Here is a 19,226-nt window from a genome sequence, read left to right as displayed (position 1 = left end):
CCCACGCTTTCCCACTCATGGCAGGCTCAATATGGCAGGCAATGGAGGGTCTAGTGACTTGCCCAGAATCACAAGGAGCTGCCTGTGCTGGGAATTGAACTCAGTTCCTCAGTTCCCCAGGACCAAAGTCCACCACCCTAACCACTAGGCCACTCTTCCACTGTTGCTACTATTTGAGATTCTACATGGAATGTTGCTATTCCACTAGCAACATTCCATGTAGAAGTCGGCCCTTGCAGATCACCAATGTGGCCGCGCAGGCTTCTGCTTCTGTGAGTCTGACGTCCTGCACGTACATACGTCAGACTCACAGAAAAAGAAGCCTGTGCAGCCTTCTACATGGAATGTTGCTAGTGGAATAGCAACATTCTATGTAGAATCTCCAAAAGTAGCAGCATTCCATGTAGAATCTCCAATAGTAGCAACATTCCATGTAGAATCTCCAATAGTATCTATTTTATTTTTGTTACATTTGTACCCCGCGCTTTCCCACTCATGGCAGGCTCAATGCGGCTTACATGGGGCAATGGAGGGGTTAAGTGACTTGCCCAGAGTCACAAGGAGCTGCCTGTGCCTGAAGTGGGGAATCCAACTCAGTTCCTCAGTTCCCCAGGACCAAAGCCCACCACCCTAACCACTAGGCCACTCCTCCACATATTGTATAGTGAGCCCTCCAAACATCTACTGTACTCAACTGAACACCACTACAATAGCCCTTATACCTACAGGTGTCACCTTTATGTAGGTACTGTAGGTTTTTGGTAAGTTTTGGAGGGCTCACACTTTCCACCACAAGTGTACAGTTAGAGTGGGATATGGGCCTGGGTCCCCTTCTCGACAGTGCACCGCATCGACCACTAGGCTTCTCCAGGGACCTGCTTGTTGCTCTAATAGGACTGGCCATAACATCTGAAGCTGTTATAGAGGCTGGTGTGTACTGTTTCCTTCATATCTTTGGGGGTGGGAAGGGGTCAGTGACCACTGGGGGAGTAAGGGTAGTCATTCCTTTATTCCTCCAGAGGCTATCTGGTCATTTAATGCATCTTTTTGTTGTGACTTAGACATGACTGAAACAGGTCTAGAACAAACCGTCCAACTTTTAGCCCCGGATGTTTTTGCTTTGTTCCATTATAGCAGAAAAACATCCAAGTTTTGGGAACCCCAAATCCTGCCCCCAACATGTCCCCTTGTGATTTGGATGCACTGCATAGAAAAAAAAAACCCATCTTAAAATTTGGGTTTTGAAAATAGCGATTTGGATGCTTTGGCAAACAAAATGTTGCCACTTTGTTCTGCTTTTCTGTTCTGAAAATGAGCCCTTTAATATCCATGCATTGGCCCTGGATAAAATAAATCCATCTAGTGCAGGTGTGAAGACAAAAAACAAAACAAAACAGTAAAAGAATTCAGAAAAGCCTGGGATAAGCACAGAGAATCCTTAGCTCTAAAGGGGGAAGGCAGAGAATGTGGGGTCGATGAGAGAGTAGTGGATGCTCGGAATGCCCTCCCGCGGGAGGTGGTGGAAATGAAAATGGTAACAGAATTCAAACACGCGTGGGATAAACATAAAGGAATCCTGTTCAGAAGGAATGGATCCTAAGGAGCTTAGCCGAGATTGGGTGGCAGAGCCGGTGGCGGGAGGTGGGGATAGTGCTGGGCAGACTTACACGGTCTGTGCCCTGAAAAGGACAGGTACAAATTAAGGTAAGGTATACACAAAAAGTAGCACCTATGAGTTTATCTTGTTGGGCACACTGGATGGACCATGCAGGTCTTTTTCTGCCATCATTTACTATGTTACATTGTATTAGGGGAAGGTAATTTGACAGATGTGATGGGCCTTCTAGTCTTTATCTGCTGTCATATGACGGACTGCAACAAATGTCATTTTATTTGGACTCGAAGATACGAGAACATTGTGCTCTCAGTCATAAATCAATATATTCTTTCATCAGGAATGAGAGCTTGACAGGGTGGTTTCATTCTGGCGTTTCAAATCAAAATGTGGATTGGGAACCGATGAGGGTAAACAGAAATCTATTTGAGGAAAAAAAGTGTGGTATTATGGGAAATGGGAAAAGAATTAAGAAGCAATGGTAAAATGGGTGGGAGGATCTTAGGCTGATAATTACTAAATTGTATTATTCATATTTTTTGGCTTACATATTGTACCTCACCTTGAGTGAATCAGTAAGGCATATAATCAAGCTGGACTAAATACTTTTATTATTTATTAGGATTTCTTTACTGCCTTTTTGAAGGAATTAATTCAAGGTGGTGAACAGCAAAAATAAGTCAGACATAAGCATTAGACAATTACAGCAGTAAAAATATTTAAATAACAATATAAAGTATGGCATAGTATGCTACATTACAATGTCAACACAATACACAATAAAAAAATTTTAATAGTTAGTGTAAGGAGTGGCCTAGTGGTTAGAGCACCGGTCTTGCAATCCAGAGGTGGCCGGTTCAAATCCCACTGCTGCTCCTTGTGATCTTGGGCAAGTCACTTAACCCTCCATTGCCTCAGGTACAAACTTAGATTGTGAGCCCCCCCTGGGACAGAGAAATATCCAGAGTACCTGAATGTAACTCACCTTGAGCTACTACTGAAAAAGCTGTGAGCAAAATCTAAATAAGTAAATAAAGATTCTAGAATTCTAAAGAACAAGATTCCATGCAGAATTTCAAAGTGTAGCAACATTCCATGTAGAACCCCAAAGAGTAACAAGATTCTTTGGGGTGGAGGAGTGGCCAAGAGGTCAGAGCACTGGTCTTGCAATCCAGAGGTGGCCACTTCAAATCCCACTGCTGATCTTGGGCAAGTCACTTAACCCTCCATTGCCTCAGATACAAACTTAGATTGTGAGTCCTCCTAGGACAGAGAAATATCCAGTGTACCTGAATGTAACTCACCTTGTGCTACTACTGAAAAAGGTGTGAGCAAAATCCAAATAAATAAATAAATAAATAATAATAAGGTATAAGCAAAGATGGAACATATAGATAGGCAAGACAGGAATAAGGGGATTAATTTAAAAAAGGTGTCTGAATATGATCTTAGCTAGGGTAGGACTGGATTAACATGTCCTGCTTTAGTATATACAGCAGAAGCCAATGCCACTGTGTGTGTGTGAGATTAGGACTATAAGAGGTAATCATGCCAAGGAAACTTGGGTTATTAATGAAATCTTTAAATGAATGAAACAGGGTTATAATGCTGCGATTCAGATCCACTGAATGGTATCAAGGGACTTGCAGTAACCTTGCTCACCAGTAGATGTCACCTTTGCCCTGCTACTACTGCTTTACTCCAATGTCCACTGGGATAAAATTCCGTTGTCACTGTTAGTCCACTTGAATGTACAGAAATAAAGGCGTGTCGAGACCTTCTTATTGGACTTAATGCACATCTTGACTAACTTGTGGCTATTTTTATTATTTCAGTGGGAAATATTCTGTGTCACATTTATACAAGAGGTGGAGTTTTTGCAATCTTTATAGTTGTTCTTTTATAAAATGACCTAAATAATGTTCTAATGGATGCTTATTAGATGTATCATTAGTATTGCACTAACATTGTATTATATTTCTGGAATTTGAATTCCAGTGCTGCTAAATGTGTATATTTTGGATAGTTACTACTACTACTACTACTACTATTTAGCATTTCTATAGCGCTACAAGGCGTACGCAGCGCTGCACAAACATAGAAGAAAGACAGTCCCTGCTCAAAGAGCTTACAATCTAATAGACAAAAAATAAAGTAAGCAAATCAAATCAATTAATGTGAACGGGAAGGAAGAGAGGAGGGTAGGTGGAGGCGAATGGTTACAAGTGGTTACGAGTCAAAAGCAATGTTAAAGAGGTGGGATTTCAGTCTAGATTTAAAGGTGGCCAAGGATGGGGCAAGACGTAGTGGCTCAGGAAGTTTATTCCAGGCGTAGGGTGCAGCGAGACAGAAGGCGCGAAGTCTGGAGTTGGCAGTAGTGGAGAAGGGAACAGATAAGAAGGATTTATCCATGGAGCGGAGTGCACGGGAAGGGGTGTAGGGAAGGACGAGTGTGGAGAGATACTGGGGAGCAGCAGAGTGAATACATTTATAGGTTAGTAGAAGAAGTTTGAACAGGATGCGAAAACGGATAGGGAGCCAGTGAAGGGTCTTGAGGAGAGGGGTAGTATGAGTAAAGCGACCCTGGCGGAAGATGAGACGGGCAGCAGAGTTTTGAACCGACTGGAGAGGGGAGAGGTGACTAAGTGGGAGGCCAGCAAGAAGCAGATTGCAGTAGTCTAAATGAGAGGTGACAAGGGTGTGGACGAGGGTTTTGGTAGAGTGCTCGGAAAGAAAGGGGCGGATTTTACGGATGTTGTAAAGAAAGAAACGACAGGTCTTGGCGGTCTGCTGGATATGAGCAGAGGAGAAAGAAGAGTCAAAGATGACCCCAAGGTTTCGAGCTGAGGAGACAAGGAGAATGACAGAGCCATCAACAGAAATAGAAAACGGGGGGAGCGGGGAGGTGGGTTTGGGGGGGAAAATGAGAAGCTCGGTTTTGGTCATATTTAATTTCAGGTGGCGTTGAGACATCCAGGCAGCAATGTCAGACAAGCATGCTGAAACTTTGTTCTATTAGGTTTCAATCTACTTTTTTCAAGTTTACCTCATTTATTGTATTTATGTTTATTCTTGGTTATTTTACTATTGTTATTCAGTTAACACAATTGTAAGTTTTATGTTAAGCTGTACCTTCTGTACACTGCCTTGGGTGAATCTCTTCATAAAGGTGGTTAATAAACCCCAATTTTAAAAATTCGAACAGAATGAGCGCAAGATGGCAATTCTAGTTTCCTAATCACAGTGGGGTCATCACAAAGGGTGTTAACCCTTTTCTCACCTCCTCCCCTTGGTGACAGTCTCATCCCCCCCCCCCACCCCTTCAACTCATCTCCCCTGCCTACCTTCTTTTTTTGTTTTTCAAGTCACTTAACCCTCCATTGCCCCATGTAAGCCGCGTTGAGCCTGCCATGAGTGGGAAAGCGCGGGGTACAAATGTAACAAAAAAAAGCCGGCAGTGATCCCCAGATCGGCACCAGCATTTCCTCTGTACTGCGGGCTGCCTCTCTGATGTAACTTCCTGTTTCCTCAGAGGTGAGCCGCAGTACAGAGGAGATGCTAGTGCCGGCAGCGTATGGGTATCGCTGCCGCCAACGCCGCCTTCTGAAAACAAAAAAAGAAGGTAGGCTTGGGGAGGGGGGGTTGAGGGAGGAAGGGGGAGGGAGGTGGGAGAGAGAGAGTGGGGAAAGATGTTGGACTCGGGGGGGGGGGGGGGCATCTTATCCCTCATCTCATTCCTGCCTCAGGCAGCAGATTGCCTTGGGCTGCCCCTAATCATTGCTATGCAGCCCAGTTACAGAGAAGGCTAACACAAAGTTGGGAATCATTGTGTTACTGTTCTAACAGTTTTTCATATGATGGCAAACTGTTTGAATATCTTCAAGAACTGATGGATGAACTTTAAACGTGTGGGAACCTTTCAGTTTTAAGGCCAGACAAGCAGACTTCTTCTCCAAAGATTCTTAATCCAAGTGGACAGTCACCTTAATGTAAACTTTTTCATAGAACGACTAACAGTGTGTTGTAGTAGAGACATATGTGTGTTCACCAAGAACTGCTAAAAGCTTCAGCTTCATCTCTGCTTCTGTTTGGCTGGAGACCAGTAACCAGTTTCACAAACATAGGTAACAACACCGTTCTTATAGGTTATACTCACTGAACAGCAAAACTTAAGATGAAATGATCAACGGTTTGCATGACAAGGATTTTGCAATAGTAAAATCCTGTTCATTTGCTTTTTCATTTGGTTTACTACTTTTCATCTGGCTTTCTACTTTTACTTGTAAGCATCAGATGTAACCAAGTGAAAGTAGCAAAACTTGGTGAAATTACTACTTTGATAAAAGCAAAAATTGTTTCTTCTTAATTGATTTAAATATAGTAAGTAGGAGTGGCCTAGTGGTTAGGGTGGTGACTTTGGTCCTGGGGAACTGAGTTCAATTCCCACTTCAGGCACAGGCAGCTCCTTGTGACTCTGGGCAAGTCACTTAACCCTCCATTGCCCCATGTAAGCCGCATTGAGCCTGCCATGAGTGGGAAAGTGCGGGGTACAAATGTAAATAAAAAAATAAGTAGTTACATTTTGTAGATAACTGTCACAAATTAGCTGCAGTGAAAAACAGGTTCAGACTTTCTAGCAAACTAGGCCTGTAAAATCATAGGATTTCTCAGACCTGATATTTCACTGGATTTCAGCAAACACAAGAAATGTGACAGTCTGACTAAGCTAATGAAGCTTGGCAGAGTTACAAAGTTGGCAAGGATTGTGTAACATGCAGCTGGACATAGGCATTTTGAGAAATTTGATAAGAGATAATTGGGCAAAGATAAGGCCAGGTGCAGAAAAGTTGAATTTAGAGGGGGGCTGAGCCAAGCTTGGAGATAAGCAAACTCACTAAGGTTGAAACTTGGTCATAATTGGATGTGTGTGGCCAATTACGATGAAATTGCAGGTGGCCAAATGTATGGGCTAATAGAAAACAATGGTAGAAGGAAAGTATAAATACTGGCAATTTGTTAAGTCAGTCGAAGAATATAGTAAACTGTGATGGCACCTGTTGCGTGTCGCGGAGCGCTGCTCTCCCAATATGAGAAATGAAATGACTGACATATGCACTTTGATGATCTTGTGCTAATCCTGCTTTTGGTGAGTAATTAATAAACTACTTTGAGAGCTAATTTCTCATAGTCACCTAATCCCAGTGTCCTTCTGCTTATTGACCAGGTCTCATAATTATTTTATATTCAATTTACTTTTAGTTACTATACAACACTACAAATAACAACATCACCACCCACCAAAATCCCCATGCACAAAACACTCCCGAGGAAGCTCTGCTGCGCTCGTTTCTCCAGCAAATAAAGGGTTACTGAATGGAACGTACTAACCAGAGGGGTGGTCGTCTGATAGTCTTTAACAAACTTTTCAAACTCCCACTAGCGCCGCGTTATATAAAATCAGTACTATTATCATCACATTGTGGTATAACTACAAACCGGAGAAATAATTCTGCATCCTATAAAACGAACCATGCGAGGTGAAAACCGATTACGACTCCCCCCATTAGTTCCATAGAGTTGTCCTTCGCGTCCCCCTTGCGCCACTGCGAGGAAGGGAACTAGATGGGATCGTACCATCTTGGCGGGGGGGGGGGGGGAGCTCAAGGAGGCCTCTATTTCGTTCCACATAACGTTCATTAAACCAAGCACGCAACCTGCTTTTATGCCAGAATAGCAAAAAGAGGAAAATACGGACCTTAATTCTATATCTCACGTAGTAGCATTTCCTTACGCCCGCGACCCCCCCCCCCCCTCGACACTGGAGCCGAGCAGATGAGCCATTCCCAGCAGCGCGTGCACCAAATTCAAACCCTCGTTCTGAGCGCGAAGGGCGGTACTTTCTTGGTATTCTTCACTGTGGCGCTGCGGAGGGGGGGCTGGGAGGAAGAACAGGAGACAGGACGAGATCATGGAACGGGAAGGAATGAAATGACAGCTCGCGATGTAAACAGAGAAGCACGCGCCGTTGTGCGCGCGACGAAATTAAACAAAAGTGAGGAGGGGACGGAGGAGGGCTTTGGAGAGGCGGAAAACGCACAAAAAAATCAATACGAACGCTAAGCTGCGTGCGTATTTCGTAATTTGTGTGCTTTAAGGCCTCGCTTTTTTTTTTCCCCTCGCGAGCCTGCCGGAAGTCATCCTCTCCGGCTCGCGCGGAGAAGGAAAGAAGAGAGAGGCTCGAGCGGGGACGAGAAGGAGTGTCCGCGAGACCGGCGGAGAGAGAGCGTGAGAGAGGCGCGCGCGGGGAGGGAGCGAGCGAGCGACGACAGAGACAGCAGGGCGCGCGAGCCGGGCGGATAATGGCGGCCAGAAAATGGAAAGCGAGAGAAAAGGAAGGAAGGAGCCCGCGGTGCTGAGGTACCGAATCGTTTCTCTCTCGGGGAGAGGGGGGCGGGTCCCCCGTGGCTGAAGGAAGCCGCCCAGGCCCTGCTGCTGCTGCTGCTGCTTCCCGGGGCCTAGCGTGGTGGCCGAAGCCTGCGGCCCTGCTGTCAATACGCAGCTGGCAGCGAACGCACCGGAGCCTCCGCGGCCCCTCCTGACCTGAGCTCTTTGGTAGCTACGTGACCTCTTTATTTGCGCTGCCCCAGCTGAGCTCACGGCCTCCCACTACAGCTGTCACATAGCCCAGGACACACGGAGTGTTGTCACCTGCTGCTTCCTAAGGTCCCTCCTCGCCCTTTGCAGAGGGTCTTGAGAGCTGATTTCGGGGGAGGGGGCAGCTTCTTCCTGGAAGTGAATTTGCTCCTCCTGCTCAACCTAAAGCTTGCACGCCGCCGCCCCCCTTTCCCTGGTCAAGTACTGAAATATATATATATACAGGTCTGATGATAAATCCTCGCCTGTAACCAGATGCAGCGCTGATCTTTATTGCCATTTTTTTTGCTTTAGTAGTAGTAGTAGTGTACTGTTTTGGTAACTTTGCACCGTTTAAAACAGATTTGTGCACTGTGCAGGTGGTCTGTGAGCAGAGATTTGATGCAGATTTATTTATTGCATTTGTTTCCCACCTATTTGCAGGCTCAATGTGGCTTACATAGCTTTATTAACATTGTGGTTGATAGGAAGTGTTTAGAAGATTGTACCGTTTAAGCAAGAGTGAAAAAAAAAAGGCCTTGTTTTTGTTTGGTATGAGTGTAGCTGTATTGTGATTTTACTGTGTTATCAATTGCCAATATTATGTAGTGTTTTTCACAAAGCCTTGGATCCTTTCATGCTGCTCCACAGTGCTTGATGTCATACAATTGACAGGTTTTATGAATAGCAAGGTAGCACACAAGCTTGAAAGGGGGGGGGGGGGGGGATATATTTCTAAAAACACTAGTGTCTGTTGAAAACAATGTAAATGGAAACTCTGCAACCTACGCTTCATTGCACGCAGTTGATTACTTCACCTGTTGATAATCTGTGGGCAGAATATCTAATACTGCAAATGTTTAGAAATTTCCAAAATTGTAATGCAAGAAATTTGAAGTAAAAATACACCTGCAGTTAAAGCTATGCTGAATTAAGCCTGAAATGCATTGTGAAAGTAAATATTCAATATCTTATAGACCTAAAAAAACAGATTGGGTAGCAGATTTGTGCTTAGTGCAAAGCATGCAGGCCGTAGCTAAATTAGAGGCGTTTGGTAAACTAACAGATGTGAAAGTTGTTTGCACATGCCCCTTTTCACCCTTCCTGAGCTCCTACATTACATCATTTGAACTTTAGCACATTACTGCTTTAACTGTTATTTCGATTGTCATCTCTTTATACCTGATGCTTTATTCCATTATGTTACCCATATTCTTATGCTTGCTTTATTTTTGTCTGTTAGATTGTAAGCTCTTTGAGCAGGGACTGTCTTTCTTCTATGTTTGTGCAGCGCTGCGTACGCTTTGTAGCGCTACAGAAATGCTAAATAGTAGTAGTAGTAGTAGTTATGTAATTACTAATTGTATCTTTTACTCTAGTATGGCATTAGCCATGGCGGAACAGTGTAAGCCACATTGAGCCTGCAAATAGGTGGGAAAATGTGGGATACAAATGCAACAAATAAATAAATTTAGAACTACTTATAGTTAGTGTTCACCAGTTCTCTGCAATAATAACACATAATTGTTTCTAAAGTTTGAGGATTCTTTTGTTTCATAGTTTCACAATGTAAAAAGTGTGTCAGAGAGAACCTGAAATAGACTAATGAGAGATGACTGGACATCCAGTAACATTCCTAAGTAGTGCACTGCCTATGCTATTCCTTTTTTTTTTTTTCCCCAGAGACTTGGATATTGAAGATGGTGAGTAGTCAGCCAAAGTACGACCTAATTCGGGAGGTTGGTCGTGGCAGTTACGGCGTGGTGTATGAAGCAGTCATTAGGAAAACTTCCACACGGGTGGCAGTTAAAAAGATCCGATGCCATGCTCCAGAAAACGTGGAGCTGGCATTGCGTGAGTTCTGGGCACTTAGCAGCATTCAGAGTCAGCATCCAAACGTGATTCATCTGGAGGAGTGCATCTTGCAGAAGGACGGTATGGTGCAGAGGATGTCCCATGGCTCCAGTTCCTCCCTTTATCTGCAGGTATGTCAATCTGAGCAGAGATGTTGCAATGGAAGTTTACACTATTTCCTTTATTTTTAAATACAGTGTAGTCCTTCAAAATATACACGTAACAAATTGGAGAAAAAAAACCAGACCTGAGATGCAGATCTTACATTTCAGGATCAAAGATTTGCAGTGCTGCTGGTAAGGCCTTTTCACTGCTCATTAAAATATTTTTGAAATGCAGAATGTGGTTATAATCAAAGGTGGTTAGTAGCAAACACTGCACTGGCTCATGCAGCAAAAGCGTGCAGACGTTGGTGTGGGGTTAGTGCAGTGTCTGTGCACAATTTTGTGGGTGAACAGTGTAGAAAAGGGTTTTGCAGAGAGGCTAACACTATGCAAGATGGTACATTAAACCAATGCTTCTCAACCCAGTCCTTGGGGCATACCCAGCCAGATTGGGTTTTAGGATATCCACAATGAATATGCATGAGAAAGACTTACATAACAAGGAGACAGTGCATGTGAATCTATCTCATGCATATTCACTGTGGGTATCCTGAAAACCTGACTGACTGGGTATGCCTCAAGGACTGGGTTGAGAAGTGCTGTATTAGACACTTCATTCACAGCATATTGAACTCAGTGGTAATGAGGCTGTTAGCTGTTCTGCCCTAATGCAAAGAAGTGTACAGAAAACTTTGGATGAGCACAACACAGGAGCACTCATGCCACATGTGGGGAGGCATGGAAGGGTTTGCTCGCTCCTCGTCAGTAGGATGGAATGCCTTCTCTTTTTCCTGCAAGTTTCCATTAAGAGCATGGATAGAAAAAAGGACAGGTGACAGTTCTGAGCCAAGTGAAGCTACAACTGTGCACAGGTCTGAATAGGAAAAAACATTGTACTGGCACAGGTGCTGGAATGTATCTCAAAAATGTTATGCACAGAAAAACATTTCAGCACACGTGCAGATGTATGCCGATAACATTTCTCCACCCACGTGCACAGCACTAGCAGCCCTTAACACAGAACCTTGTTCCCTGATTAGCACAGGTCCTATTTGCATATAATTTGCTTACTGTATCGATGAGGAACAATTATGTGTTAATACTGCATCACCCCCAGGAAGGTTAAGTGCTTTTGGTAAGGTAATGTTTGAGGTAGGTGATAAGGAGAGATTTGCATGCACTGCTTCCACTGCATGCAGATCTATCTCATGAATATTCATTCTGGGTATCCTGAAAACCCGACTGACTGGGATGCCTCCAGGACCGGATTTGGGAACCCCTGCTCTGGCTATATATCTAACACTGCCTGTCGAAGCAGATTTTCATTTAGAGGTGCCACTTAAGTGGTGTTGGGACAGAAGAACATTAAGCAATGCAACATTTTTCACGCAACTATTATGTAGTAATCCGGGATTTTAGTGTGAATCAATCCAGTGGGTAAAAAAGAATGACAGCTGATAGTGTGAAAATGGAAGACGGCGTTCCATCCTATTCACCTGAATCTTGATTTGTAGAGATTTATTGAATATCTGGTGGTGGTGCAGGTTAGTGAGTTGTACAGTTTGCATATGAACATATGAAACAATCATCAATTATTTTCCTGATTGTGAAGAGCAGGTACAGGTGCTTTTTGCATCTAGATCAGGGGTTCTCAACCCAGCCCTAAGGAACACACTTCGTCAGTCAGGTTCTCAGAATGCCCACAGTGAATATGCATACCTCCATTGTATGCAAATCTATTTCATGCATATTCATTGCGGGTATCCTGAAATCCTAACTGGCAAAGTGTGTCCCGAGGACTGGGTTGAGAACAGCCACTCTAGATAAAATGCTCTTTTCTTCCGTCTTTATAATATAATCAACCAGGCTACCAACTTTACAGTAAAATAACCTGTGCAATCTATCATTTAGCTATTGTAACAGAAGTTATTTGTTTTTCTATTTTAAATTGGATGGACAAACCACACTCTATTATGTGCTTCTTGTAAGACCCAGCGTGGCTTACATAAATAGAATAAAAAAAAAAAATCACCAGTTCTACATTTAATAAATATAATTCAGATTCGTAAAATTCAATCAGAAAAATACAATACATCCTGTATTACAAAACTACTTAAGCAAAGATTCACTCCTGCCTGAAGAAGGTTCATCCAATAAGACTACACAAGAACCAACTCTGGGCTGGGCAAAGCTATATCCAACAGATGAAAAAGGTTCAAAGGGAAGATCTAAAAGGAAAACATACCTGAATATGTAACTCTCCTTGAGCCTGAATTTGTAAAAATAGTAATAAATCTGAAATCCAAATTCTAACAAGGGAAAAACAGATGGAAAGAAAGAGGCTTTGGGGGGGGGGGGGGGGGGGGGGATGACAATAGTGAGTTAGAGGAGGGGTTAAGTACATAAGCATTGCCTTACAAGGACAAACCAAAGGTCCAAGTCCAATATCATGTTTCCAACAGTGGCCAATCCAGGTCACAAGTACTTGGCAAGATCTCAGAACAGTACAACAGATTTTGTGCTGCTTATCCCAGGAATAAGCAGTGGATTTTCTCAAGTCCACCTTAATGGTTTATGGACTTTTCTTTTAGGAAATTGTCCAAACCTTTTTGGTAAACTCTGCTAAGCTTACTGCTTTTACCACAATCTCTGGCAACAAATTCCAGAGTTTAATTAATTACACATTGAGTGAAGAAATATTTCCTCTGATTTGTTTTAAATTTACTATTTAGTATCTTCATTGCATACCCCTGAGTCCTTGTATTTTGAGGAGGAACAAACAAGCGATTCACTTCTAGTCGTTCCACGCCTCTCGGGTTAAGTGTTGCTTGCAAGGTGTGATGCAGAGACTAAGAGGTAGATGCACTAAACGTTTTTCATCGTTAAATGAGCCCTCAGGGAAGAATTTCCTATCCTTTCCATGCACTTAAACCTATTTTCCGACGACAGTAGCAGCTAACGAAAACGGAATGGAGATGAGCAATTAGTGTGAAAACCCCATTGAAACGACATGCACTAACCTTTTCCGATTGCCTTTACGCAGGAAAAAGGCAGGAAAACTAACGAGAGGTCTGGACCTCTCGTTAGGACAGCTCCGTGGCAGGAAAAAGTGTTAAGTGAAAAAATAAACAAACTTTGAGCCAATCCCAGCGCATTAGCAGAGCTAAAAGCGCTGTGATTGGTCCAAAGGACCTCAGAAAACACATAAAAAAATAAAATAAAAAAAGGATCGGGAGGGGGCAAGGGCGCTCATCAGGAGCGTCCTGTACGGACGGCCTTGCCCCCCCCCCCCGCTGCTCCCCACTTTCCGCCGCTCCCCCCACCCCGAAAAAGCAAACTTCTAGAAGCCCCTGCCCCCCTCCCTTCCTCACTACTCTCTCACCTCAGCTCCGCCTCCCGACATCCTCCATCCGTGCCCCGCCCCCTTTTGGGGTCGTCGCCGCCATTCCCCTCCTCCATCGGGCCCCCCTTCCTCTTACCGGGCCCGTGCAGCGCCTCTCTCCTCTGTCCGAAGGCGCTGCACGGGCAAGAAGAAAGCTGAATCAGCTGATGCCTGCCTTCGCGATGGCGCGTCTTTCTTCTGCTGCGCCCGCCCCTGTCTGACGTCAGTAACCTACGTAGGTTACTGACGTCAGACAGGGGCGGGCCCAGGAGGAGAAAGACGCTCTATCGAAGCTAGGCGAAGGCAGGCATCAGCTGATTCAGCTTTCTTCTTGCCCGTGCAGCGCCTTCGGACAGAGGAGAGAGGCGCTGCACGGGCCCGGTAAGAGGAAGGGGGGCCCGATGGAGGAGGGGAATGGCGGCGACGACCCCAAAAGGGGGCGGGGCACGGACGGAGGATGTCGGGAGGCGGAGCTGAGGTGAGAGAGTAGTGAGGAAGGGAGGGGGGCAGGGGCTTCTAGAAGTTTGCTTTTTCGGGGTGGGGGGAGCGGCGGAAAGTGGGGAGGGGGCAGGGGCTGCTAGAATTTTGCTTTTTCGGGGTGGGGGGAGCGGCGGAAAGTGGGGAGCAGCGGGGGGGGGGGGGCAAGGCCGTCTGTACAGGACGCTCCTGATGAGCGCCCTTGCCCCCTCCCGACCCTTTTTTTTTATTTTTGTTTTTATTTGGGAGCCATGTGCTTGCGATTTGACTGTGTTTTGACTGTTTGTGGCATGCGCAGAGCAGCTAACATAACGCTTGGCTGCTCTGCGCATGATTTGGGGGCCGATTAACGATGTGTATTGTGATTCTTTGATACATTGTACGTTTCACTACCGATCTCAGCATGTGTGACTTTTTTTTTTGGTGCATTTTTCGTTATTTTAAAATCGTTAGGGACTTTAATGATTTAGATTTTTTTTACGTTTGGTTGCTGCATCTGCCTCATAGTGGTGTAGATTGTTAGCCCTGCTCACTTCCCAGCAGGATATTTATTTCATTAACTTGCATTAAAAGAAGAACCAAGGAAATATTCTACATCAGGAAAATAACAATAGCTTGGCTTTATTGTACATTTGTAGTGTGAAGGGTATTAAATGCACAGGTTTGGCTATCCTAAATTACACAGCATATTTGGGGGATTGTAAGATTTTAGTTCATAGAGATTGGGTACATTTTTGCCTGTTATCTTTGGGTATAGGGTTTGTCACACACTTAACGTTTTTCTTTACATCCTCTAGCTTCTATTAAACTGTACTTGTGCTCCATTACTGAAGATATGTGAAATCTTTTTTTCTTTTTAGCTTGTAGAGACTTCATTAAAAGGGGAAATTGTTTTCGACCCCCGGAGTGCATATTACTTGTGGTTTGTGATGGATTTCTGTGACGGAGGAGACATGAATGAGTACCTGCTGTCTCGGAAGCCCAGTCGAAAAACCAATACCAGTTTCATGCTGCAGCTAGGCAGTGCCCTAGCATTTCTGCACAAGAATCAGATTATCCATCGCGACCTGAAGCCAGACAACATCCTGATCTCTCAAACCAGGATGGATGCCAGCAATTTAGAACCTACTCTGAAAGTGGCTGATTTTGGGTTGAGTAAAGTGTGTTCTACCTCGGGACTAAATCCTGAAGAGCCTGTGAATGTGAACAAATGCTTCTTGTCCACTGCCTGTGGCACAGATTTCTATATGGCCCCTGAGGTGTGGGAAGGCCATTACACCGCCAAAGCAGACATCTTTGCACTAGGAATTATAATTTGGGCCATGTTGGAACGAATCACAATTGTGGACACGGAGACAAAGAAGGAGCTCTTAGGGAGTTATGTAAAACAAGGAACTGAGATTGTACCTGTTGGAGAGGCACTTTTAGAAAATCCCAAAATGGAGTTGCTGATTCCTGTAAAGAAAAAGTCTATGAACGCTCGCATGAAACAGCTTATTAAGGAAATGTTGGCTGCCAATCCCCAGGATCGGCCAGACGCCTTTGAACTTGAGCTCCGGCTTGTCCAAATCGCTTTTAAAGACACCAACTGGGACACGTGACGTTTGCAGAATATGCAAACCTCTTGTTGAGTGAGGCATGGACTTGGAGAGCAATGTGTAAAGTCTTACTGAGCAAAGCAAAAAAATACTTAGCCAAACTCAAACTTTCAAGGTGTAATAACTTTTCCCTATATGTTTTTCTTTTTCTTTTCTTTCTTTCTTTTTTTTTTTTTAATTTAAAAGAAAACTAGACTTTTTGATTGTATAGAACCAGTGTTGCAGGTATAACATTAATCCCATACCTGAGTTGAGAGTATAAAACAGGAAGTTTCCAAGTCCTGGTTTCCAGCCATTTAACCCAGTGTTTTTAAACATTCCGCTATCTTGCAGGAGTATTAGAAAATCCGCTGGGACAAGAGGTTTGCATGCTGGTAGTGCAAATCTGGGGAGGGGGGGGGGGGGTGTAAAATTTATAAATATTTATGTATATATTTGTCTGTATGGGTGTATGAGTTTTTCATTCCAGACTTTGAAAATTGCCTCTCTTCTTAAATTATTTACTTCAGGTCTAGGGTGCTTGTGGCTGTTGAGCTAGGTTACAAAATGAGACATGGGTTTCCCCCTTCTGGTTCTACACTCCCCATTTGTACTTAATCTAGGTGCATACACAAAAGAGGTTTTATGTGCTTTGAAAATGTAAATTGGTCACTTTAGATGATCTTTGGATCTTCTAGCACGTAGAACCCCTTTTCTGTGGGTAGTAACGTGCCTGGATAAGTTATGAATAGGGCGAGTTATTTTTCAAAGGTAGTGAGAAGGTTTGATGTTAGTAGTCACTTTTCTTACGCACTGTGACACTGATTAATATCCTTGAGAAGATAGTTATTTTTCTAGGTAAGTCAACTGTAGTGGATAGAATTCATTGGAGTAGGCAGCAGGCAACTTACAGCTTTGACCTGTAAAATTCAAATTGTTTTCAGGAAACTAAATAGTTGGTTAACTGTTTAGATAACTATCAACCCAAGAACATGGTGTGCTGAAAGACTAGCATTTGCTATACATTAAAGTAATACATTTCTAGTACTGGTTAAAGTTAAGCTCCCAATATTAGAAGTAAGACTATAAAGTGTTATGGCTTGGTCAGAAAAGGTAATTTAAGTAGTCTTTTCCTCTCTTAAGTATACTGAGGGAGCTGTACACCTGTTTGCATTAGTGTTTACAGATGAATTCTGCAGGAGGCTGAGGCTACATTAGAGGGTTAGTATGTGTTTCAGGAATCAGTTTTCCTGACATTATAGCTAATCCTAGTATCTCGGGGACCTGATAGCATTAGGACCCATCTTTACTTCTCTGGGAACGCCTTTTCTTTGAGAGGTCAGCACTGATTACTGTCAGTCCCCATCTAATGCTTAGGTAAAATAGTCTTCTTGAATGCAGGGAAGTTCAGAAGTAGAAATTTTCAATGTACATGAGAATCTTTTGTCTATTGAAAAGTTTACTTTGAAAGACTGACCTGGATTTTGGGCAGTTCCTTTATACTAGTACCTGTGGAGTCCTTTTTACCAGTGTTCCATTTGAATTAGGGGTTTCTATTTTTTAATCATTGAGATTGATCAGACCCAAAGCTTCCATTAAAAAGAACCATGTTTGTAAGACTGATTAAAACCATTACAGTTGGTGCTGTATATAATAAGGCACTGAAAGTGCTGCTAAAGAATGCAGTGGAAGTCCAGTGAAATTGTGGCTTCAAATATTCTAAGCTTTTTAAATTGTTTTTTTTTTTTGCACTTGATTCCACATTTTGTGGAAGTGAAACGGACTCTATTTGGACCATGTTGCCGCTAAACATTTCTCCGGTTTTCAGCCTTTTTCAAAAACCAGTGCTTTTCCCCCAGGTGTATCTGTAATGCATGATTGTAGGGTCCTTGTGTTCATTTTTTACCTCTGTGCGTCTCTGTTGAAAAGAGTGTGAGGTGGAAGACCACTGTTCCTAGAGTTCATTTTACTGCACATGCTGTGTACCAAGGGCACTTTGGGTTCGAGGGAATGATGGCACATGCCTCTCTATTTTAATGCTGCACACCTTTATAGTAGAAAAAAAAATGAATGCCTCGTTCCTGTCCTGTCTTTGGTGCACAGGTTGTACAGTATTGTAGCAGGAAACCAGATGTAGTTCAGAAAGAGTGCATCTTAAGATACGTATGTGTACGCACGTAAAAGAAACACATACATATTTTCAAAGCACTTAGCCTTCCAAAGTTCCATAGAACTTTGGAAGGCTAAGTGCTTTGAAAATATGCCTCTATGATAGTGTCAGAACATAATATTTGGGTTTTATTTTTGCAGCCCTTTATAGGAAGTAATAGAGGGAAATCATACCTATAGTAACCTGAGTTACACTGACATCTATTTGGTTGAATCTCGGAGAATACAGGCTCTTAGTTTACAGCTCTTGTGGAAGCCTTGGCACTTCTGTTGCAGCTTTTACTTTTTTTTTTTTTTTTTTAGCTTAGCATGGAGCGCACCTGAACCATGCAGGGTTTTTATTTTTCTTTTTAATTAAAAAAAAAAAAAATCTTTGTAGGAGATGGAGAATGTAAAAATCGGACTTTTAGAAGCTCCTGAATGACTCCACCAGCACAAAACAAATGATTCAGCACTTCTTTGAAATGGCAAGGGGGAAAAACACAGAGCAAAACAATCTTTTTACATTTTCTTTTAAAAATTATAAAACTATATTTTATGAAGAACATTTTCAAAAAGGGAAAAATGATTGTGTAACTTATTAAGTTTTTGACTGAAATAAAGTCTAAATTTTAAAATTGAGACTCTTGGAAATGAAATTTTGTTCAGTAGATGGGCTTAGTGTATCAGTACCATGGATCATTACTGACTTTGTACATTCAATAAAAATAAAAACTTCCCAGGTTTATGGAGGTCATGTGCTTACGGCCCCAGTTGGGAGGGAAGCCAACAGCAGCTACTGCAGTAACCAGGGCTGTGGAGTTGGAACACCAAACCTTTGACTCTGACTCCAAGCTACTTTATTTTTCTACTCTCTGATTCCTACTGATATTAGGCTTTACATTAACATATTTACCAGTCCTTTATTGTATGTTTTTATTTTGAAGATGGAGTCGTTGTTGGTATATTTTTACAGACTCTGACTCCATAGCCCTGGCAGTAACTCCAGTTGATGGGGAGAGGGACCTGAGAGACCTTAATGGAGACCTTTCCCCCTCTAGTGCAAGAACACAAGAAAGTGAGGTGGTTTGAGGAGGTTTAAAAACAGGAAGAAAAATGGCTAATCTTTAAAAGAATAAAACCTAGTCATGTAAAATGCTTTAAGTTCAGAACACTTTTCACCTACTTTCCAAAATGAATGCTTATGAGATCACCATATCTGTATGCCTATCTGTGCCCTCGACACCCTTCCTTGAGTTCAGTGTCCTGCTAAACTTTCAAGACATTCAAGAGATCCTGACAGCAAGTGTGTTTTTATGCTCATCGGTCTGTAGGGGATCTTTGCCTCAGTGCTTATCCAGAGCATAGCTTCAAAACTTATGGATAAATCCTTCTTATCTGTTCCCTTCTCCGCTACTGCCAACTCCAGACTTCGC

At 43.1% G+C, this 19,226-nt stretch overlaps 1 protein-coding gene across 2 annotated transcripts; it reads left to right on the top strand.

Annotated features, from left to right (window-relative positions):
• Positions 1 to 7,561: 7,561 nt before the first annotated feature.
• Positions 7,562 to 18,429, top strand: PDIK1L (PDLIM1 interacting kinase 1 like). 2 transcript variants are annotated; one of them, XM_030218458.1, is made up of 3 exons: positions 7,562 to 7,667; positions 9,932 to 10,233; positions 14,926 to 18,429. In XM_030218458.1, exons 1-3 carry the CDS (start codon positions 7,604 to 7,606, stop codon positions 15,664 to 15,666), a joined length of 1,107 nt encoding a protein of 368 aa, XP_030074318.1. In that variant the 5' UTR covers positions 7,562 to 7,603; the 3' UTR covers positions 15,667 to 18,429. The 2 variants fall into 2 exon arrangements, with proteins under 2 accessions (XP_030074318.1, XP_030074320.1); XM_030218460.1 differs by lacking the exon at positions 7,562 to 7,667 and adding an exon at positions 7,695 to 8,032.
• The last annotated feature ends 797 nt before the right edge of the window (positions 18,430 to 19,226 follow it).

The sequence above is a fragment of the Microcaecilia unicolor genome, chromosome 11 (genome assembly GCF_901765095.1).
Source record: "Microcaecilia unicolor chromosome 11, aMicUni1.1, whole genome shotgun sequence".
Lineage (NCBI taxonomy): Eukaryota > Metazoa > Chordata > Amphibia > Gymnophiona > Siphonopidae > Microcaecilia > Microcaecilia unicolor.
This window is presented reverse-complemented; position numbering and strand designations above follow the sequence as displayed.